The sequence below is a fragment of the Cyanistes caeruleus genome, chromosome 4, assembly GCF_971803275.1.
Source record: "Cyanistes caeruleus chromosome 4, bCyaCae1.hap1.1, whole genome shotgun sequence".
In the NCBI taxonomy this organism is placed as follows: domain Eukaryota; kingdom Metazoa; phylum Chordata; class Aves; order Passeriformes; family Paridae; genus Cyanistes; species Cyanistes caeruleus.
The window spans coordinates 38,084,080-38,108,651 of record NC_141704.1 but is presented as its reverse complement, the minus strand read 5'-3'; the positions used below and the strand labels follow the sequence as shown (position 1 = coordinate 38,108,651).

Genomic DNA, 24,572 nt, shown 5'->3' with positions numbered 1-24,572 from the left:
TAAATTTGGACAGAAATTGACCCAAGAAATTTGGGTTCCTGTAGACTTAACATTACTAATAATAAAACAAAAGTTTGAGGGGGGGGGAAAAAAAGCAGGTAGTAAACTAAAGCCAAAATTACCTAATAAATGGCCTGAATGTCTTTTATTCTATTTCAGCTAGAGAAGAAGTCATTAGATATGCACACATTCAATAAATGCTCTGGGAAACTTTAATGAATTGCAGTGATTTGCACTGGACAAAAACCTTCCATGCAAATATGACTATATGGAACTCTGACCTCTCTCAACTGGAAGAGCAAATCACAGCTTTTATCGCTCTGCTCTCCAGATTTAGATTTTAAGTCCCTATATATGCTTCTGGTACTAACCAGGAAACACTGCAACATTTTAACTTTATGGAATAAAATTACATACTTCCTTATTCATTCCATTTGGTCTGTACGCTTTTGACGTGCTTTTTATTATCTTTCTTGTTCATTTACTGCTTTAACAAGAGTGTTATAAAAATAAAGGTCAGTACAGAAATAAATGCACCAGGTGTTATGTTCCTCTACATAATTTAAAAATATTTAGACAATAGTCATATAGTCAGAAAGCTATATGATATAAGATATTGAAAAAGCCTGTTAGGGCTGTTTGCTACCTGAAAGCCAGAGATTCACCAAAATAAATCCATATTTATTCAAACATTTTCAGATGCTTAGCCACAGATACTGGGACCACAGTAGGGTAGTATATCCATGTAACAACTCATAAGCAAATTGAAAAGTTAAAAACACTACTAAAAGTAATTAAAAATAGACTAGTAAAACAGACTAAAAATTGACTAGTAAAACAAATTATTTGTTATTTTTTTGGCTTTTCATTCAAGAGCTTGTTTAGGTCCCTTTAATGTGATAAAAGTGATGTTTAGTTTCTGGTACTAACTTCCCAATACAGGTCTGAAGAGTCATGCACAATACTCTGAATGCCTCCTTGTTTAGAGTGCAGAGCTGGTGTGGGGGTTAGTAGCATGTAAATAACTGAAAATACTTATGATGTGGTATAATAAAAATTTCATACCATTTTAACACTGCTTTTTCAAATTCTTTAAATGGCTTCTGGGTCACATAAAGTAGTAGATAATAGAAGTTCTTACTGTGTTTAAACTATCACAATATTGTGATATTTGACTATCTAATGTATGAAACTTGTGTCAGAACTGATCACAAGTTTCATAAAGTATTACTGTTATCTGTAGGGAAAAGAATGGAATTATCCTGGAAGTACTTATTGGAAAGAGCATTGTTTCAGAAGGTTTATAGTTTCCTTGTACATAGCAACAACCAGGGAAATTATGCTACTGCCTTGAATGCTGAGACCCAGCTACAAGCAGTTGTCTTGCTGTCAGACAAAATCTCACAGTGTAACTCAAAGACAATGCAAGGGATTCAGTAGATTCACTAACAGACTGGTCTTCTAACAGACTACTACATATGAATGTACATAAAATCACTCCCACAGACTTGGCAGCCTGCCAGTATTACAGTGAACAAGTCTAGCAAGGTCAAAATATTTTTAGAGTAGTATTTTCAGAGTTGGGGTATTTTGAGTCTATTATCTCCTTTTGAAGAGTTAACATAGTTCCCAGTGGAATTTAAAAGTTATAACTGGTAGTTCTAGATACCTGTCTCTGGCACAATGATTTGAGTTGTACTTCCGTGCTGCAAAAAGGTAAATCCTAGAAAAACTCTACTAGTTGCAAGAGAAGCTCCAGTGACAAACTGTCTCAAAGCCTGCACTGAGATAATCATGCCAGGTGTATTCAATGATCTGTTCCACAGAAAACTGACTTTCTCCCCACCCCCAAAGCATGTAGACACACGGACAGGCAATATGAGCTAGAGATGAAATAACAAAATCTAATCACCACATTGTTACTTCAAACCAATTATGAGCTCTAAGTATTAGAACATGATTTACTTATTTCTCTTTTGGTCAGTGTTTCCGCCTAAACATGCTTTGAGGGTGGGGAGAGAGTCCAAATCAGCACAAATTCTTAAGATGAAGACTTTGCGATCACCTGTCCAGAGAATAGCAAGTTCCACAACTTCTTCCATGTTGAAACATCCAAGGACTCATGATGGGTCAAAAGTAAGTAGTGTGTCTTTGACAACCACAGATACTTGATCTGTGTTTACATTTAGATACCACATAGCTCCTGCAGCCACTTCAGGTGAAATTTCATCCCCAGTCTGATACCACAGGAATCTAACACCTTGCACATAATGATTCTGCTACCTAAAAATCATAACCTAGGCTCTTATGTCTTTACTGTATCTTATGCATGACACGGCTGGCATCCATGAGTGATGATGGTAGCCACTTTGATAGGTGAAAGCTGAACTAGTCACTATTTTGGGTGAAGCAGGAAGGCTTCACCCAAATTTTTCTAAGTGTTAAGATCAGGGAGGACACTGTAGGACCTGTTATGCTCCTTCTTGAAGGATGGGAGGATGCCACATACAGGGACTTCGCTTCAAATCGTGGCTTATTGGCTAAACAAAAGGCTTTGAATTTTATTCATGTGAGCAGAAGTTCATGTGAGATTTTGCCTCACATGAGTTCAGGCTTTCCCCTTACACTTTCCCTCCCTTCCTCTTACTCTCTACTTTTTTGTGAACTCTTCAGTTCTCAGTTCCTTCTCTGCAACTGCTTCCCTCTCATTTTTCTATTAAGATACCTTGTAATAGGTGAGTACCTTCCCCTCACCCAGAACTTCTGTACAATCTACTTACTCCCAAAAATTTCTTGACTCAATTTAGATTTTTCTCACCTCAGAGACAAGGGGTTTTGAAGCTAGGATCTAATGTTCTAGCAGAACCATGTAATTTCTCACTAGTGGTACAACTTCCTGTAAACCATATCAGTATCCATTGACATTGGGAAATTTGAAGAAAAGAATCTCCCTATCCAAGCACAGTCTTTCTAGTAGGTCATTCTTAGTCTCTCAAAAGATGCCTTATCAAATGTAAAGACACTCTTCAGGTTACACAACTTTACAAGGAAAGGAAGAGCAGCTCTAGGAATCTAACAGTAAGTTAACTGCAGCAATGCAATGCAGCTGCAGGAATATGAGCCAATGCAAAAGCAGAACAAGCACCTCCAAAAACTGTGTAACAAGCTCTGCCACTCAGCAATCCTCACAAGCCTGGAAGAAACTTTGCTCTCTAAGCTTTTGTGTCTGTGCATATGCTTCTCAGAAACACATAAAAGTACGAAAGGGATCATATATAAAACCAAAACAAAACCCAAACAAACACAGGCCAGTACTGAAAGCTTAAGTGCTAAATTATTATCAGACACAATCTACTTTTGAGGCTACCCAGGCTGCCACTTGCCTGTCAAGCAAAAACAGCATCTGCTTTAAGTTACCACTGCACCATGCTATAAACACTGGGGGACAAGGATGTTATAGCAATTGTACTATAAAATATACTTCCCTCTTTTTTTGGCCAAACGTTAACTTGTTTTTAGGTTTACAGAAGTTAATAGAATAAATTAAAGCACTGTGATACCTATATAATGAAAAAAATTACCAACATATTTTTTTGTCTCTCTTTTGTGACACTCAAATAACAAAGACTGGAAAGATGGTAAGTCATACTTCAAAAGCATTTTTAGCTGATTGAAACAGAGCCATGATTCTAAACAACCTACAAGAGAACTACCACAGGTAGTCTGAAGACTTTGTACTAAAATAAATGTCACTTTGCCAAGTGAGATGCATTTAGTAATTTCCTGATTTATTTTTCCTCTATTTCACGTACTTTAAAATGTGTGTTCCTGAATAATTTGTTCCTTTACTCCAGAGATTCCTTTGCAATGACTCCATAATAGTCCACTAATGAGGTCACTGGTACCACAATCTCTCACCAGGTCAATCAATTCAGATGCAAAATGTATCCTAACTTCACTGCAGAAATCACTGGAGAAGAAATACTTAATCACAGCTGAATTACATGTTCAGCTGTATGTGCAAAAGACATGGGGGAAGTAGGTTTACTTATCAGCCAAGATTGTCCATCAGGAAATGAACAGTTGGATTCTAGGTTCTCTTCAGCTGAAGATACATCCAAGCTCACAGCTTCAAGGCAGACATGCCAACCACAAAACTGACAGCTATGACAATGACATTCCTCTGCTTCTCCAGAAGAATTAGGGCCCCTGGACCCCGAGATTTGTGGAGAGATTACAAAAGATAGTAAGACAGCAAGGACATGCCCCAGGAAGGGGAAAGCTGTCCTCACACCACCAGATGTGTTTTGAAGAAATGCAGGAGGGCACACTAGCATGTTGCCTTGCACCCTCGGGCTTGCTTTTTTTTATTCTTCAGCAGTGAACTTGCTGCCCTGATCCCATACAGTGCTGGGGCCAGCTGGCCTCAGGAGGGACAGAGGCCTCAGTCAATTTCCACACTTCAGAAATGCAGGTTCCCATGGAGCTCAGCAAACAAGATGGTACAGAATACTCAAGGTCCAACAGACTCCTTTCCTTTAATTCAGCAGCAGCTTACTTATGCTACAGCACTTCCATGACACATGTTAAGTCTAGTTTTTGTCCTATTCCTGAAAAAAATTAATTTTTTTCCATATATTATTTATCAGCAGTGTCCAAGCCACACATCTCTCCCATTAAAAGAGCAAATTTCTGTAATTTTCCACCAGCCATGATCTGAATGGAGCTTATCAAAAAAACATCTATAACTACTCAATATTGACAATAACCTGGAAAACAGTCCTGCATGCAAACTAGAGCATTTAAATGGACTGCAGCCACAACCTGCTTTCCATATGTTGTTCTTACATCTTTAGCAAACATATAACAGAACCAATGCCATCTAGTTACCTCTAAAGTCATGGTAGACTGAACTGGTTTATATACCTGAATAATTTAGCACTGAAGAGAGGTGATGGCCAGTTTGACTAGTTTGAAATCAAGCCATGAGAGCCTGTAACTGCTGAGATTCTCTGGGTATATCCAGACATTTAAGAACTTGAGCTGTTGGTTACAACAATTTTAACTGTTCTAGTTGAACACTTCACTTTCTTTTATGACTCTAATGATTTTTTTTTTCCTATTAAATATACTCATGAAAGAGATTTTCATCAACTAGACAGAGCACAGCAAGTAACTGCACAATATAGGTTACATCCTTTGGCACATCTTATTGAACAAGCCTGCTATGCATTGGAAAAGTTAACAGTAAAATTCTCAAAAAATGTTCCTTATTCATCTGCAGCTTCAGTTCTTCTGGTTATGAATCTTAATATGGAAGTCTAAAGTTTGGCAAGCAAAAAATGAACCAGAGCTAAAAAATTACCTGCAGTATCCAGCCTTGCATGCAGCAAAGTCCAATATTTATTCAGTTGTATTTTATTTTTTTAATTGAAAATGCATGAAGTATAGGCAAGCCATTAAAACACCTAATATTTGGTAAGATACCACATAACAATCCATTAAAAAAAAAGCAATTTTTTTTATTTTTTATGAAGGTCATGATTTTCTTGTTTCAGTGGTCATGAAAATGAAGTATTAATGTCATGCACAGGAATGAAAACTCCAGAGCTCTGCCAAGACCTCTAGATCAAGAGTTTCAGAAGCAGCAACCAGAGTTACTTCAGTAAAGGCCATTCTTCCATACCGTGTGGCAGCTAAGCAGTGCAAAAAGTGATTTCAAATATTTGACCAACATCAATTGCTATTTGTGTTCACAAGCATGGATGAATCCAGATTCTCAAAAAAATTATCAGGAACATCACTATACTATGTACCTGAAGACACTGAAACACTGTCAAACAGAATTAAGTGTATCTACTGCCAGAAAAAAGAAGCCCAAATCAAACAAATCACTAGGCAGCAATGAATACAATGTATTCTTGGATAGAGAATTTAAAATATAGATTGACAAGAATTTTCCATTTATCCCCCTACAAGATGAAACATTTGCCCAAATTTGGTTAACTCTAGTCTTCTGTGATTCTTAAATTAGCTCCTGAAACATGGATGGAGAAAATGAAGACCACCAGTTGCTTAAAACTAAAGACTAAGGTTTTAGTTTCAAATAAGAAATGCAACCATGGAAATGGTCAAAAAGACAAAAATAAAGACAAAAAAAAAAAAAAAAAGAAAAAGAAAAGAAAAAAAAGGAACTAATCCAACTAAAATTTCAAAGATTCAGTCTATGTGTATCCACACAAGCACTTCCTACAGCTCTTGTTCTCAATGAAGAGAGCAATGACTTGGTAAGAAAAGAGGCACATCAAAATGGAGTGGATACAGGATTAACTCTGCACATCAATTGTGGCAGGAAGCACTTTGAGTAACACCAAGCACCACACCAGAACAAAGTGCTCTGCTGTCAATATCCGCTTCTTCACTTGACACGTTATGCCTTCCCAAAGACACACTGTCTCATTCTGAAGGCACCTACAGTGCTTTCACAGTGCTTTCTCTGGCCACCTGTTTGCTGCAAAGAGCACAAGAGTTGGTTGGGATATTATATTCATATCAAAATTGCCTTCCCAATGTTCCTAAGGAATGCTCTTTCTTTCTACACTCCAGAATGAGACGCTAAGGGTGCTAGAACACCTTCATCTATGCACTTTGGGAAGATCATTAATCCAGTTTTCACTATTAATATATTTTTGTCAATTCATCACTACCTTGATGATATGGAAGTTTCATTCAAATTAGAGTATAAAGCTGTCTTTTGTGCCAGAGTTCCATGGCACAGACAGAGACCCTATCAGGCACTTCAAGGCCAGGCTGCACAGGGCACTGAGCAACCTGGGCTAGTGAAAGGTTCCCTGCCCATGGCAGGAGGGTTGGAAGTAGGTGATCTTCAAGGTCCCTTCCAAACCAAGCCAATCTATGATTCTGTGATCAGAGGGCACACATTACACCTAGTCAGTGGCTGAATAGATCTCACTTAGAGATCTGAGCCTTAGCCCAGCCTGAACAGCAGAATAGAGCAATTGCTGTAGTCCCTTGGACACATGTGAATTGCAAAAGAAGAGGCAGGGACAGTCTCCTGTAATCCCTCACAATCCCACAGAAACATTAGTTCAGCAAAAACAATGGAATGGGGTAACATATGGCCCTTGGATTTATTTCTTAAAGCAACAACACCAGCAGCACTTTCTCGGATCTCACCTCACCCCTCAGATTCTTTTATGCCCCTAAAACACTATAGAGTATTTTCTGCTTGTTCCAGTGCTCTTAATTGTCCTTTATAATGGCTTCAACTTCAATAGTGTCCCTCACAAAACCTTTCTGTCCCAACAAATGGGCAAGAAAGCATATTCTCTGGATAATCATAAACTGTCTGCCTGCTGATGGATGGGCATGCCAGCCCAGTGGATAACAGGAAAATTGTCTCTGACTTCCACTCCCTATGGGAATGGAGAGGTGCGTGGTGAGAACACATGAGTATCATTTTCATAACATGTCTGGGCTCATAGCCATTGAAGCCCCTACTCTCCTGTCATTTTTACTAGACAGAATATAATTCACTTAAAAGAATCTGAATGATAAAAAAGCCTCAGGAAACATGTAAAAAAATTTCCAGGAGAGAAACAAAGGACTTAAAGGAAATTCCTTCCTCCTAACATTGAATTACATTCATAAACTTAATAGGCTTCCTTTTACAAAGCAGTAATGTGTTTTTGCTGTTCCTCAAGTTTGGAAAGTAATTTGAAAATAACCATGAATAAAAATTTTATCTTCATTTATTCTCTTTACCTGCAGTTAGATCTTTCTCTTCTACACCCAACTGCTCCGCCTTGTTATTGGCACATAGGTGATATACATTATGAGCATATAAAATATTTATAGCCTTTCCATATTTTATTTCTATGCAACTTTTATTTTCGTTTTACAAAAATGAGTACAAACAGAAAGGAAGGATGAATACTGTATTTATCTCAGAAAATCTGACTAATCTTTTCCTCCAATATTTTTTTTGTGGGAAAAAAATATTGCTAAATTATGCCACGTGAAATATGTAGAATGCTGTTCTTTTTCTTTTTCTCTGGGACCGACATTTCATACCAGTCCCTGCAGTTTTCCATCTCTGGGCAAATTTTTACAGCTATTTGTAGTTTACCAACATCATCATGAAAGGACAAAATTGGCAGAACAGAGATAAGGGCTATGAAGATTAGGAAGTCACTGCTAGTAATTCTTCATCTATGAGCTACCACATTGATACTGGCTCAGGACATATCCCTCTTTTGGGATTTAATGACCAGTGTGTACTACAATAGTAACATGTATTATTTTTATTCAAAATGTTAGTATTTCAGTGGCTAAATGGATTCTACTCTTGCATGATTTTAGCCAGAAGTCTTATAAATTGAATTGCCTATGGTGCTTGCAGTGCTGGCAGTAGAAAGCTGAGCATAGTGTTAGCCTAAGGAATACTTCTGAGCATTCACCATACATAAAAAACAAGCACATCTCTTGTGAAAATACCAAGGGGTTTTTACATTTGGAAATGAGCTGTTGAGTGGACGACGCTTTGTACCTTTGTTAACATGATAGTCTCCTAAATCTTATTGCTGTTGCAAAGATAATGACAACAGGTAGACCTGTCTTCTCCAGGAATAAAAAACATTTAGAGAGCAATGCAAGTTTATCACAGAAGCCTCAGAACTGGATCTTGATAATATGTTAAAAACAACAGTGAATGGTACGAGGCATTACACTCTAAAATCAAAGCTTCCCCAAATTTAGCAAAGATTAATTATTACAGTTATTAAAGATATGGCTTCATGTGTTGGCTAGTAAATTACATGGGAAGTTCACTGCTCCTTACATTGGAATTTCAGAAGCTCAGTTCAAATAAAATATTTCCAAGGTGCTCTGGAAGCTTAAACCACACTGATACAATGGCTCAGTATATTATGACATGAGACTGATCAAAATCATACTGGAAGGAGAATTTCTTTCCATTTTCAATTCACCAACCCTATCTTCACTAAAGGATGTATTTATCAGTCCATCAGACTGCTAGTCACCAAAACAGCCACATCATAGGCAACATATTTGGCCCTAGATAGAAACACACAGTGATAAATTTTAAATAAGAATTCAGACACAGCTATTAAAATTTTGTCTCACTAAACCATGAGGAGTTCACAGCTCTAAAATTAGCAAATTATACTGGGTGAAATCAGAGAAAAAAACCTCCTCTTAAAAATAGAAATTAAGGCACTTATTGCAATATGCAAGGGATATAAATAAAGTGAATTTAACTCTATGTGACTGTGCTGGTTTTGGCTGGGGTAATTTTCTTCCCAGTTGACTGGCATGGGGCTGTGTTTTGGATTTGTGCTGAACACAGGGTCGATAATGTGGAGATGTTTTTGTTATTGCTGAGCAGGGCTTACACAGAGCCAAGGCCTTTTCTGCTTTTTGCACTGGCAACGAGGTTGGGGTTGCACGAGAAATTGGAAGGAGACACAGCAAGGACAGCTGTCCCCAGCTGACCACAGGGATATTCCATTCCACACGGCATATACTCGCTATGTAAAGGGGGGGAAGAAGGCTGAAGAGGGGAGACATTCAGAGGGATGGTATTTGTCTTCCAAAGTAACTAGTAGGGCTCTGCTCTCCCGAAGATGGTTGAACACCTGTCTGTCAGCTGGAAGCAGTGAATTAATTCCTTGCTCTATTTTGCCTGTGGGCAGTTTTTGCTTTCCCTATTGAACTGTCTTTATCCCAATCCATGAGTTTTCCAGCTTTTTTACCCTTCCAGTTCTCTCCCCAGTTCCACTGGAGGAGGAGTGAACAAGTGGCTGCCTGGGGTTAAGACACAACAGAGATATTTTAAAGTCATTATATATATAATATATATATATATATAGTATCTTATCAGAGAGTCTACAAAACAATCATAGGCTTTTCTTTTCCTAAAATCAGACATCCTTGCAGTAACAATAAGGTAAATTTAAGAGTCTTCTCATTTTTTCCAAATCACATAACAGTATTTTTTCACCTTTCTTCCTTTATACATAAAAAAGCAATGGGAAGGGAAAGGTAACATCCTGTACTGCCAAATTTCTGAGCAGAGACAAACTATGTTTTTGCATAATGGCAAAGCTGGCAAAAAGACAGTGTTGGGGTTTTTTTTAAGTTTTCCTAAACAATTATGCATAAGTGAAATGAAAAATCTGTAATATTAAGAATGCACTATATAAGAGGGAGAGCCAGAAAGTTCTTTCGCTTTTCTGCCTAATAAAAAGACTCTAAAGTCCCACTCAAGAGTAATTTGGCACAGATGTCTAGATATTAAGTACATACATCCAGTTCTATAATGCATGAAAAATAGTTCCTTGGAGCAAAAAAACAAAACTATGGGTGCACAATTTTTTTAATTAAATTTATGCTGCAAGACATAATGATGTCCCTCAGACAGAAAAGCATTGAAACCAGTTTTTTAAATATCAGCAACAGAAGTTTTTCTCAATAGGATTTCCTTTTGCACTAGAGAGAGGATAACATAGGAGTTAACAGTGGAAAGACACAAAGGAATAACCTGATAATGACACATTTCCTTTTACGAGTAGCAATAAGCATCTACCTAGTACAGGCAGTAATGCTCCTTCGTACTTCCCAAGACAAATTACTCATAACCACATGCATACAGTTTATGGGAACAAAATATGCAAGAGCCAACAAGTGCAGCCTCAGAATTTCTTCATACAGCCATTGGCAACCATAGGAGAAACTCTCACTGATCATCAAACTTTTCACTGTCTTCACTAGTATCCTTTTCTTAAATCTTTCTCAGGTCTTGTTTATAAATGTTTTTGCTCTCTCTCATCCCCAGCCTTCCCATGCCTCTGGTACTAAAGCCCACTAAATCCAAACCATCTGCACGTGACAGAAGGAGCATAACCCTTGTACAGACCACAGGCCCTCACCAGAACCAGCAACACCTGCTTGTGATGATGTCGTGCATCACATGGGCCTCAGTCATCCATTGCATTAATTCACATGAATTCAATGAAGAAAGGGTTCCACTGCAGAGATCTGCACAGAAAGCTGATCAGAACAACAACATAAGACTATGGCAAACTTGCTGTAAGCCTTCTTTGGACTCATTTTAGCAGACCAGAATCCTGGCAGCTTGAATCAGCCTGCTGACACTTATTATCTGGCTTTAAACGAGACAACCAAGATATCCTTTTAACTCTTTTTGTAGGAGAAGGCTGTAATTCTTTTTTTTTTCATCAAGGTGAAACTCTAATTTGCTCCAAAAAAGGATTGGATACGGGTGACAAGATGTAGCCAGATTTCTTCCCTATGCTATGGCAGGAGAGGAGAATGAAAAAAGATAGCCTCTTTCCCTGGATATGGCAGGGATGGGAGAAGAAAGAAATTAGAAACCTGATAAAGTGAAGAGATACTTTACTGTTCTGACAAAACATACCAGGGACAACCACGACACAGGATTATGTTACTCCTGCCAAAAGCTCTAGTAAAACGAGGATTCCTAACATAGGAAGAGCCACACAATCCCATATTATGCACGTGTATCAATAGCTGCAGTAATACCAAATACTGAAACATTTTGAAGTCATCTGTGTGACCTAAGAAGAGGAAAAAGAAAATTACACCTGGCCTTTGGAGGGGGCTCTGTTCTGGGCAGGGACTCCATTTCAGGCTGAGCACATGAAATCTCACCTCTATTCCTCTCTTCATCATGTTTCCCTGCTATCTCTCCATTCCTTGCTATTGCCCTGAACATGTCCCAAGCTGCTGAGAGCTGCCCAGTCACACCCACACTTCCCCTGCCCCTCAGACCCAGTACAGCGAGTGAGGGAGCATGGCCCTGGGCCGGGTGCAGCATCTGTAAGCACAGTACGACCTCAGGGAGGGTGAAGGAGCCCCAGGCTGGGTGTCCCTAATGGACTTGGCACAAGACAGCTCTGAGCAGCTCGAGAAAAGCTGTCAGGGTGAAGGCAGCACCCTGCAGTGCTGCCAACTAGAGAAGCAGCCATGAATGAGTGAACAGTCAAGTCTTTGGTCTTTCTTGGTTAAGAAAGGTCCTCACACCTGACCTATTAATTTAATTCTTTTAACACTATAATGTCTCTTTCAGACTAGTACTGGGTTTGATCCTACTAGGTTCCAAAGCTTCCACCTGTCCTTGCAAGGTTCAACCAAAGCTTCTTGTCTACAATAATCCAAAACTCAGTCAATGGCCATTGGAGCCCCACAGCCAGCTCCCATTTCATATGAATTAATTTCCTAGGAAGTGAGGGTGAAGCAGTGAATCTTACCAAGTCCTCAGCACACCCAAAGTACAGAATGCCACTAAGCTGTACTGCCCTGAATTCGAAAAATGTTAAGAGTCAGTTGTAATTGCCCTGTCAGTTTGATCTTTGTACATCACTCACCTGTACAGACATGCTGGTATAAAGCAGCACATTTTCTGCATATTTATATAATTTTGCATTTGAACAATGAGCACTAGCTGAATTCTAATTTCTGCATTACATGTACTGGAATAACTTGGAATAAAGGGAGTGAATGCTGTAAAACCAGAGAAACCTGCCACATCAACTTACCCTAACAAGGCTTCTCTTCTTGCAAGAGCAATTCTTTTAGTCTATCACTTAAAGCCCACTTAGAAATTCCCTTATATTTAATAATCCCAAGACCCCAAAACCCTGACTCTTCATATTTCCTGTAAGCTGTGTTACTTGCTTTTTAGGTGGCCACAGGCAATATCAGATTTAGTTTGTTTATTTAAGAATAGAAGCCTTGTACTTCCAGTAGCTCTACTTAGTGCTTTTCCTAAAATCAACACCTCTTCTTGTACATAAACTAACTCCAGAGCATTGCCATCCTCCCTATCTTTAAAACACAAGCTTTCATCATAATGCTTCATCTTCAACTGTAAAGGCTTGCTTTAAACAGGAGGAGCAAGTCAATTAAAAAACAAAAATCTTGCTTAGTGCTTGAGAAGCCAGTCACGTCACAGACTCTTTGAAAGCCAGATTTCTGTTAACTTTAACAAAAAAACAAAACAAAAACAAACAAAAAACAACAAAAAAATCACATTACATTGATAATTAGAGTGAATTACAGTGTTTAATTGCTGCTGTCCTTAGATGAACACACAGTGGCTGCTCTTTTTATCACAGTCTTTGCCAGGAAACTAAATAGGCTTCCATACATTTTTAGCCAAATCCACTACAAGACCATTTATTTACTTAGCAAAAACAAAGTTAAAAACCTACCTACACCATCCTGGCTTAATATCAACTGGAAGCATCATCTTCCATCCCGTAAAGAACACTTATATAGAAAAGTTTCCATAAGTCTGTTCTAATTCATCTCAGATTTGTTCCATATGCCCCTGCTGTTAATCAAAAGTTTTCAATTAATCCAGCACTACCTGAATCACATTTTCATTTTAATTCAATAGCAGAGTGTCAATTCTTCACATCCCTAACATAACTACTTCATCCAGAGATACTAAAACAAATATTTACAAAGGAAGGCAACTGTTACCTAAGCTGCACACAGAGGAAAAGCCAAGGAAAAGATGCCTACTATAGCAAAGGTTAACTGGGATTTCTCAAGAATTGATGCTAAATACTTTATATCAAAGGTTCATTGAAATACGCTGTCCAATACAGAGGTAAGCAAGAAAATATTAGTACCAGTGGTTTCTGAAACTTCTGCCCTCTGGAATTTTATCCAGTTGCAACCCCTAAACAGAACAATAATGAAGTGTTAATTCAATATTAAGCTTTTCAGTAATTTTTTTGAAAACAAAAGGCCTCATTTCAGCTTTCTACAGTAACAGCATCACAGTTCACAATTTTTAGGTATTCTTTATATGTCATCCAGTAGAGACATCCCTCCAGTGTCCTTGTCCCTAAATTAAAGCTTAGATTATGTATGATGCTATTAAAAAAATGTTTTAGAGTAGTTCTCACTTGCTGAGTGTCTGGTAAGGTTCAAGGCATTCCAGTACATACTTGGTCTTGTATGTGAAGGCTTTAGATCAGCAGGTTAATTTTTGGCTTTGCATATTAATCCTCCCTCTTTCAGACTAAGGGAAGATCAGAAAACTTTCAGTAGTAAATACTGCAATGCTCTTTTGTGAAGTTTCTCCACCTGGATACATAAATGAAAAGGGAGAATTTATGTTCCACCATTCCCCAGTGCTACACAGAAATTCATCCACAAGTCTTCCCCAAAATCATACTTACTGTGGGGGTGAAGATGAAAGCTGCACACTTGTTAATGTTCCCAAAAGAATCAAAATGGGATGATGTGCAGTGGGAATCTTTTTAGCTTGAACAAGATTAGATGTCAAATCCACCAAAACCTTGAAGGCTCAGCCTCTGTGCAGACCTGTGCTCAGTGGTGCCTAGGGAAAGCCTTACCTATGGAGATGATGACAAGCAAGGCAGGGATCTAAAGCTCTTGCTATCCCCCAGCATCACTGCTGGCAATTTGACAGAAGAACAATTGCACGTCCTTCCAAAGGAAAGCAAATCAGAAGGCTGGTAATTTTCCCCCAGTGACTTTTTTCTACACCTATATGTAACATTTGAAAGGTGATAAGAATTCCCCAGTCCTGTAAGCAATACAGAATGGATCAACAGCACAGCAAATGAAAGAAGACTCTACAGTCTTCAGAGATGTGACTTTTCCTGGTGAAAACCAAAAATTATGAAAGGACTAAGATTCCAAACTTAAAATCAGTTTAAACCTTAAAAAGAGGATGCATCCCCCATTCTACTTATTGCTTAAAACTGTCCTCTTGGGTTAGGGAAAAGATGAATTGTGTGAGAACGTAACCTTATAGCCTACAAGTCTACCAAAGATGTGCACCTACCAGGATCAGGGGAGTACAACAATGCTAAATTCAGCTGTACAGAAACAACTTCCCCTTTTCTTTCATTTTACCTAACCTTGCCTTTTAGCTTTTAGTTGTATTTAATCCCAAAACTAAAAAGAAAAAAAAAAAAATATACCAACTTTGGACACTTCCTAATATTCCTTTCTGGCACTAGGGAATAAAAATTAAGAAGTTTTTTAAACAGTTCTAAATGGACAAAATAATCAATAGTTTACTGTTTTAAATGAACAATCAGGCTTTTATTCAGTTCTAACAATCTAGTAAGTCTTTTTGGGTAAATATTATAATGATGGCTTCTTTCTCTTATTTTCAATACCCCTGGATCATGCAGGCAACTCTTCAACAGGTCTCACACATCTCTAATTACACTGTGGATTTAAAACCAAAGCTTGGAGGTCCTAGCAAAATAGTCTCATCAGATTATTTTTGCCTTATGTCCAAACCTGAGGGAACTGTGGGGACAAGTGTGTGTAAGCTCTTAGAGCACAAAATATTGGGAGGTTTGGTTACAGGAGCCCAAAACAGGCATGTGTTCCACAGTGTATTTAAAAGGACACCAGGAGATTAAATCTCCCTGTCTCCTGAAACTGTGGGTGGAGTGGTTTTTTGTTTTGGTTAGACTTGGTGTGTTTTGTTGTTTGATTTGTTTGCTTTGGTGGGGTATTCTGTTTGGGGTTTTTATTTGTTTGTTTTTAATCCTTTTAGGTTCCTTTATGTCATTTCCTTGAAACCTACTAAAGATTGTAAGAAATAAAGGGAATTCAAGGACAGATGATGAAAGCGATTAGAGGCTTAGAAAGACACACATAAGAGGAGTGATTATTAAAGTCAGCTTTGCTTGTAGACGAGATGAATGGGAGGGATCATAAGATAGATATGGAAAATGAGAAGAGGCATTCCACAGAATGCTTTTTCATCAATAGAAAGCAAGTTAATTTCTGTTTGTTTTGTTTGGCTTTTTTTATAGTGTAAACCTTTTGTATGTGAAAACATGAGAATTAAATCATCCAAAAAACTACTGATTCTGCTGCTAGTCTCACTAAGGCTGAAAGAACAAGAAGACTGAAATTAAGCTTCTCTATTAATTTTTAAATAAATTCCACCTGTTCCAGGTAAGGTATTGTGTTTGTTTTAAAAAGAAGGAGGATTCTTACTATTCTAAGTATGTTTTCCACTAATACAGAGAAAATTCTGAATAGGCTCCAATGTCCAAGAAATCAACTGTGACTTCCTGTGTCTCTCTTTAATGCATCTGGTACTTGTTAAAAGCAAGCAGACTTCTACATAGACTTCAGATGGGAAGCAGTAAAGGAATTTGTGCTTTAGCTGTACTGGAAAAAGATTTTTCTCTTCCAAAGCCATACATATAAATTTATAATCCTGACAAAATACGAAGGATTCTTGTTCAGTAATGGGAAAGACATCAAGAGTAAAGAGCAATGTCCTGATAAGCAGATTTAAAAAGATAGCTTTAATAGACCCTTATAGAGCCTTGAAAGGCAGTCCTGACACAGTACTCTTGAAGCAAAAGTCAACACAGCAAGGCATAGGTTAGCATAGCCAGGCTAGTTCGAGGAATGATTAATGTTAACTATTGCAATTACATAGACCTCTGCCGGGATTTACTGAGCAAGAAATACAGTGTAGCCAGAACCTGAACACGCTAATCTTTCACAATGCTTACTGCAAAACCAAGTCCCTGAAGAAAGCACTATGACCCTTTTTAAACTATCATGCAAGCTACATTCCAGCAAGAGCAGTACTTTGTTCATGACAACTAAAAATGCAACTCCTGTTCCCAAATCTTGTCCTACTTCATATCTTATGTCCTGATTTTGAATGTTTTTCAAAGATTTGTATTTGAAGTGTTGCAGGAATCAGCTAGTAGTGGATGTTACGCACAGTGAAGCTGTAGCAACTGCCATTAGCAGAGAGGACCAGAAACATTTTACATTGCTTCATTGTCCATGGGTTCTACCAGCACCACTGGAGCAATTTGCAGTAATCCAGATTATAATGAGCAGGTACTATTGGCAAGGAGAGGCAGGCAAAATCTCCCAGATTAGCACCCCTCTTAAATCTGGAGATGGATGATTTTCCACAACTAAGGCAACCACATAGCTATAAACCTATACCCACCATGTAGAAGAACAACTGTAAGGCACTAATTCCACTACACTCCAAGTGATAGTGGTTTCATGCCCCACTTAGTACTGCCACACACAGCATAGCTGGACTCTCTTGAGATTCATCCAAGGAAGAGAACATCCAAGAAGAGAGAACAGCCTCTCCCTCAAAATATTTGGCCTTCAGTAGCAGCAGTGACTTTCCTAAATTAAGAATACCTCAACGGTACTTCAATAAAATATTTTCTCTCTTTCAGCCACTGGGCTGGACTTTCACATGAAAGGTGACATATGGAGAGTTATTAGCAAAACCCACAATATCTTATACTTCCAATGGCCTCAAAGGAGAAGGCATTAAACAGACCTGTTGCTGTACACTGAAGAAGATTTTTGGCTGCAGCAAAAATGTTTAAATCCCCTCAGAGTCTAGCATTTACAAACTCCAAAGGCTATATTCACAGCAAATTGTTCTAGCACTTCTGCAAACTGAATTTAATGATGCCTTCCTACAGTATATACAGCAGCACATTTAGAACTGTCATTTTACCTGTCCAGAAAAATGATGTTGTTGTCTCATAAAGAAAATCCTTACATGGGCTTGAAAGACACATACAGTAACCTATAGGCTGGAGAATTCCTTTAAAACCCACCCACCTGAAAACTGGACTCTACCCTATGTTATACAGACTAGAAGATCTAGCTTCTACTTTGACACCTCTCTTCTCCCCAGACTTTATTAAATGGATCTCACCTTACTTATAACATGTCCTATGCTGCTACCAAATCCAGCTCCAAAGCATTCCTCATACAGCAAGTCTCCCTAGTCTGCTCAGGCTCTTGAGAACGCCCCTACCACCTCTATATTGTTGTGTTCATGCACTGCATTGTTCTTCTCCATCTATATTTGGGAATGGCAGCTTTAACTTCAGCTGCTTTGATGATTTTTATTCAGTCTAAATAAAAAACAGCATTATAATTTCTTGCCTTTTTTTTTTTTTTTTTTTGCATAATACTGCCAGTTCTTGCTGCTCCGGTGTGTGACCATTTCTACCCCTACAGCTAGGCAGTAAGAAAAATGTTGAAGTTGTCCAGGCAATTTACTCAGGAAAAATTCCAATTTGTCTAGACTAAGCACAAATAGATTTACTACAAGGTCTTACCATCACCTGGAACATACAGCATGCTGCTACCATACCTAGCAATTATACTACAAGTTCTGTGATATCTGACACAACTTGTAAAGCCCACACCCTGGAGCATCACAATTACATACAACTCTAAACTTGTACAGAGTTGTATTTCTAGTCCTCATGGTCACAGGAAGAGAAGATGACACTAATTCTGATTAAAAAAATTCCAAAATCAGACAGAAGACTAATGCTTTTATAAAATTAAAACATGAGATTATTTTTTTTTAATTGTCAATACACAAATACAATAAGCAACACAGCATTAGCCACAATACTTTATACTTTTAAGCAAATCAACTAGATGACAGAGTGAAGTTTAACCCTTAAATATGCCCAAAATTATGAAGATATGCAACTTTTCTCCATGGCCACACTTAGGTAGGTAGTACACTATTCTCACAGCAAGATCAGTGAAGGAGAAACTAATCAGTTCAACTTTCAACAGAAAATAATAAAGGAAATGCATAGGATTGTTAACTCCAATATGACTAGCATGTGTGTCCATTTTATAGTGTGAAGAGCTTTAGTAGTAATGCTACAAATGGGCTACCCATTTTTAAAACATTGCATTATTCTGAAGCAATTTGAATCACACCAACTCCTTTTCATCACTATCAATTAATGGGCTGGAGAGACAGAGAATACTGTTAATGCACAGTACAGGAAAAGAAAATCCCCAAACTCCAAAACCTTTACCTGAGTCAACCCCTAAAAAAGATCTTCCCTCACAAATAGTTGATCCTTACACCTCTCAAACCATAAAGTTAATTTGTTGTCAGACCCAAGATCTCAGCACAGAAAACAGTATTTCTGCCAATATCCCAAGTCAGCTAGAGCAACCTCATTTTTCCTTTCCTGCAGTGCCTGGGAAGAAAGGGCCACTTTTTTACACGTCTTTGAGCTGAGCATTTAGGTAAGAATTTTAAAGTAAAAAGCAAAGTGCCTTCATCAACAGAACACTTACCACAAAAGCCACTAAATACATGAAAGGATCACGAGCTTTGCCTATACATGTTTATGTTTATATATATATATATGTATATATCATATGAACTAAACATAAAGAAAGATGAACTTGCCAGGAAAATAAAAACGACTTCATAAAGCCATACATCATAGATATATAATATATTCTTACTTTATCCCTGGAAACACACAGGTGTACTTTTTCTGCCAAGTTCCATTCCTGCCACAGCCCTCTTTTAACTTCATAAAAGGACCCATAGCAATTCTCTGCTGCCAGATACAATCACCTGCTCCAGAGTTTCACCACTATGATCAAGACAGAGTCATGGCATTAAATCATCGGCGCTGTTGACTCTGGTGAGTAAGTGTTCTATTACACTTGTATCCCTCTAGTTTCGATTGAGGGGATTCCTCGCACATTGGTTTCTATGAAGTCAATATCCAGCCTCATTTCATTTTCCTATACCACAAAGCGTTCAGCGTATGAACGTGAAAGAATCACGTAGGAGAAAACCTTCCTTTTAGATCGTCAGCCTAGCAAACGCGGAGAGCTCAGGGGGAACGTGCCGCAGGTTGGCGGCTGCCTGTCAGAGCTCGGCACCCAAATGGCCCGGGCAGCCCCCGCGGGCCGCCTGCTCTCACACGCCTTACCCTGGTCTTGCGGCGCCGGTGCCGCTCCGGGTCCGAGTACGTCCTGTCCACGGCGAGCGCCGTGTCGCTGCCCGGCATGCTTGTGCTTGTGCTGCTGCTGCTGCTGCTGCTGCCCCGCGCCGGGCGCGGTGCCGCCCAGGGCCGCCCAAGCACCAGCCCCGCGGCCGCGGGACTGAGCGGGAGCGGGATCGGGAGCGGGAGCGGGATCGGGAGCGGGATCGCGGCCGCCGCTCGGGAGCGCCGGGCACGCCCCGCCCGCACGGCCCCGCCCGCGGCGCGGCCGCTCCCCAGCCCGCACACCCCGGACCGGCCCCTCCGCGCTCCGGGTCCCGCCGCACCGACCCTGAGGGCCCCGCGGCTGCGGTACCCCCTCCTTCCAAAAAGGAAGGACGCCTGAGACGGGATGAAGCGGGGAGAGATTAGCCAGAGGGACTGGGCCAGACGTCCCTTCGTGTGTTTTATTTTCAAGGCCGTCGTGTCTGAGAGGAGAGCAGGAGCTGGGACACGATGATCACACGATGACACAGAGGAATGGCTGGACAGAGGGAAGACAGTTCCTCCTGCTGACCGCCGCTGGTTTGGGTCCGATCCAGGTATTGGAGGGAGTTACAATCAATCAATCAAGCAAGCAGTCTCCGCTCGCCTTAAAACAAACCTAGACCGTGTGGCTACAGAGAAACCTCACAAAGCACAGCATATTCTAAAGGTTCAGAAGTCCAAAGGGGAAAGAAAGGAAGAAACCAGAAGTATTGTGTTGTAAGTTTTGGGCAGACACACTTGTAAGGTTTTGACTTCGGTAGCGTAAGGTACCCTGTACACAACTGAGTACTGCTGCTTGAAAGCCCTTGATACCTAGAGGTTTTCACAATAAAATGGTATAAACATTCTGTCAAACCAACTAAGTAATTAGGGCTTGCATTTAACAAAGTGGTCAGTGGAGCACAGCAACCAATTCAGCCCCTTTTTCTTCTTTCTACAGATGTGAGATAAATCCTTCAAGATCTTGCCCAGGGGAGCTTCAAGTGATACTTCAGAACACTCAAGGAAAACTTGTTTTCCAGGGCAGGCCAGGCAGGTACATGCCAATGTACTTAAATTCCTAGGAATTGAGTGGAGTTTCTGACTGATTTTCACATTCATTCTCAGACTTTCTATAGTGAGGAATGCATTTAAGTGACACTTAACACATTTTAACTCACTGAAAAGTGAAATATTGTTTTATAATCACTAAGTTGTAGAGGAAATGTACTTCTTTTCCTTTAGAAAAAAAAACAGGCTAGTTGAGTTACCGCCTCTAATTATTACACAAGGAAATCTTGAGTTCCTTCAGGCCAACTCCCCTGTAAGAGTAACAGGACTTCACCTTTTAAGTACAGTTGTTATCATGCTCATGCACAAATCACACTGCTTTTCTTCTCCAGTTGGAGACAACAGTCCCAAGGCATGTGGGTATATAAACACACTTAAATATCAACATAGCTAACTATCCTAGGAGGACCTGGTAGCTTTAAAAAATATTTCCCTGTCACCATTTGTTTGGGTTTTTTTTATTGGAATCATATGTTCCAAGATAACTACTGTCAGAGGTTAATTATCTGACATAAGATCCTCCTTGGTGTTTTCAACTAATGATGTCTTCATAAATGAAAGACCTGGAATTCTAAAATAAAAAGAAATACTACACCTCACCTTCTTGGCAGGTGTTTCTTCTTCAACTGTAACACCAGTTTTAACAAAGTTACCCCAAAGTAAACAATGAGTGGGTTTACTAAAGGAACGACTATTTTCCTAAAGCAGTATTCAAAGTACCAAGCTAACACCAGATACTGCACACAGATGGCGACTTGCCACCCTTCCTATACCTCTTATGAAGCGGAATGAGTTAGCTGAAGTTAAAAGGCTGCTGGGGGGAAAAAAAAAACAAAACCAGAACAGAAATGGAAATTGTTTTTTCAGTCCTTCAGCTCAGACATGAACATTAATTCATGTGCCAGAGGGTAAGGAACTCTGGAGGTAAAGGTGAGTAAAAAATTAAATAGGCAAATTCTGTGGGGCTTGGGGTTTTCACTGAAGAAATAATTACACATTTCCAAACAGGATTGTGTGGTTTTCAGCACCTAGGATGAAACACCCTTATTTCCTCAGAAACTTTCAGAGTTTTTTTTAAGACTTGCCAGATGCACTTGATCAAAGCATAGAAAAGGTAAGCAGTTGGAATAGGGACACACAAAACACCAAAACACCGCAACTGCTTGATGTTTTAGTCATAGAAGACTTATTATAAATCACACTTCATTCAAAAGTTTAAGAGTTTTATTTACATATCACTCTTATTTAAATAGCACCAGCAGACTAGCCACAAAATGGTGAAACTTCTCTTCCAGATAAAGAGAGGCAGGAATATGCAGTATATATTTAGAGGTAGTATCAACATACATACTACTATATTTACAAAGAAAGCTCTGTCCTAATGTAGCCTCTAAGAAGAGAACATAATATAGCTGATCTCCTAAGACCCCAGTGCTGCATGAGTCACACCTTCCAACCAAGCCTGTAGATCTGTTGCTTGGGCACTGCTCTCAGTGGTGCATACCACAAACAGCAGCTCCTGGCTCCTGTGCCAGCAGTGCAAGCCCCGGCACTGGGCTGTTCCTGGAGGAGCTGTGACCACAGGACAGCAGGTCAGTCAATTAGGAACAACTGCTGCAAGTTAGAGCGGAGGAGAAATAGCTGCTTGGGCAGAGTCATCTGTCCCACAGGTCAGGAGAGTCCTTCCACACAAGCTGAATTAGAAGCCATTGTAGCTTTGATGACAACTGCCACATCTCAAGAAATGGTTCTTTTCATATTTGGACTTAAATCATCTGCATCTTCAGCATTTATGACAAACTGTGGTGCAATGCAATTCTCTGACCAAAGACTGCTCTTTTCCCCCTCTATCTTTCCTTCTCACATATGTGCCACTTCCTGAGCTGGAGCTTGTTCTTATCCTATGGCACATTTGCGGAATGCATTTCATTTGGCTTGGCTGAACAAAGACCATCTGCCCTCCTCTTGCACACACAGCTGGTTTGTACAGCTCTCCTTCCTCACTCCAAAACAGAGACATGACACCCTGAATGCGGCAGAATACTGCACAGCACAGTACTACTGAGAGCTTCACTGGGTACTTCTCTCACTGTTATTTTCAAAAGCCCACAAGAGTTTAAATAAATGTTCTTCCCACACACTGCACCTGCTCTCAACTGAACCTTAACTCCACTGAAGTAAATTCTTCTAGATAGAGGCAGGAGCATGAGGCTGGACTCACAGTGACATAGACAGAAATAGTAGTCCATAGATTCATTCTCTCATCCTTTGCTCTTCTTAGAAATTATTTTTTAAATTAATTTCTATGTCTTAAATGAATGATAAAATGTTAAATCATTTTGGCCATCCATTCTGCCAGTTTTAAAGGTCAAATACCTCAAAATCCCTCACTGAGTGCTCAGCTGACAGTACCCATTCTTTTCCAGTCCTTTCCCTCACGTCACCATGCTGGCATGATCCACAATGCTTAACTCTTGGTATTTACATTATTTTGCCTATCTTTTTTAAGTGATCTTTTAAAGAATGATACCTGTTAGGTCTAATTAGACTTAAGATCATTGCACAAAAGTAGTATTCATCACTGTATTTGATTTTCAGAGGGACAGACATCAATATTGCGTTTGCCTGTATTGCCATGTTTTAAGAAAATCAAATCTCTGGAGGTGCAGCAGAGGCACTGTCCAAAGGAGGCCTGTTAGCTGGAGCCTGAGCTTTCTAGAGATGATTCCTGTCTCACTCTTCCCTTCAGGAACTGCATCTTTGCCATCCATTTTTTGTCCCATGACCATGTGTATTACGTGCACAGCAGACACAGCACTCCCACCTGCAAGACATAAATTATCCATACTGACTTATGCAGAGGCCACAGAGGGAGCAGAAGTGCCAGTGCACTTGTGCGATTGCCTAACAAAACCCAGCTCCCACACAATGCAATCTCCTAGATGGTATCATGCACCCACACTGGGAAGTAACAAAAAAAACTCTAAACAAACCTTTATAGAGGTGGAAAACATGGAAACTTTTATTTGGAGGCTGGCTCAAGGTTTGGCCCCATTCTCTTTCCAGTTTTATTATGAATTGATCTTGGCAATTTATTTTACTTCTTTGGACTTCTACCCTATCTGTAAAAGGAGAAGCAGAGCACGTCTTTGTCACTGTGTAGAACCTTGAGCTCCTCCAGAATTAAATGTGCTATTATTAAATGTTGTGTTCTGATGTTCAGGGGAACAAATTAAATATCTGATGTCAAAGGTATGTTGGCAAAGATACAATCAGGAAGAAGACGAAAGTCCCTTTTCTCATAATGGTAACATCCGTACTCTAAACAGGATGCCGGGGCTCCTCCTTTTGAGAGACTTTTTAACTTGTCCTCCAAATCTTTTTCCAAAAGGTTTCATCAAGCAGCCTCTAGGGAAAGGGTCTACATGAAAAGAGACTGTTAGTCATTTCCAAGTCTGGAGGCAAGTGGGATAGTGCCGAGTGGCACTGGTCTTGCAGTTAGCCCTGAGTGCATTGTCACAGCTCTCAGTTCCTCTGCCAAAGCATGAGCCTTTCACATCCACAGCAAAGGAGATATTCTGCTTATTTGTACCCAGCACAAACTACCATGGGATCACG

At 39.5% G+C, this 24,572-nt stretch overlaps 1 protein-coding gene across 7 annotated transcripts in view; it reads right to left on the bottom strand.

The window, feature by feature from the left end:
- Positions 1-24,572, bottom strand: part of TMCC3 (transmembrane and coiled-coil domain family 3) — a 129,549-nt gene that overhangs the window by 24,372 nt on the left and 80,605 nt on the right. The window contains exon 1 of one of the 7 annotated variants that reach the window (XM_023933599.2): positions 19,866-20,118. The exons of 5 other annotated variants lie outside the window; for them this stretch is intronic. In XM_023933599.2, coding sequence (XP_023789367.1) covers positions 19,866-19,943 — 78 coding nt within the window. In that variant the 5' untranslated portion in view covers positions 19,944-20,118. Of the gene's footprint in view, positions 1-19,865; positions 20,119-24,572 lie in introns of those variants that run through there. One more of the 7 variants, XM_023933586.2, reaches the window with a different exon arrangement.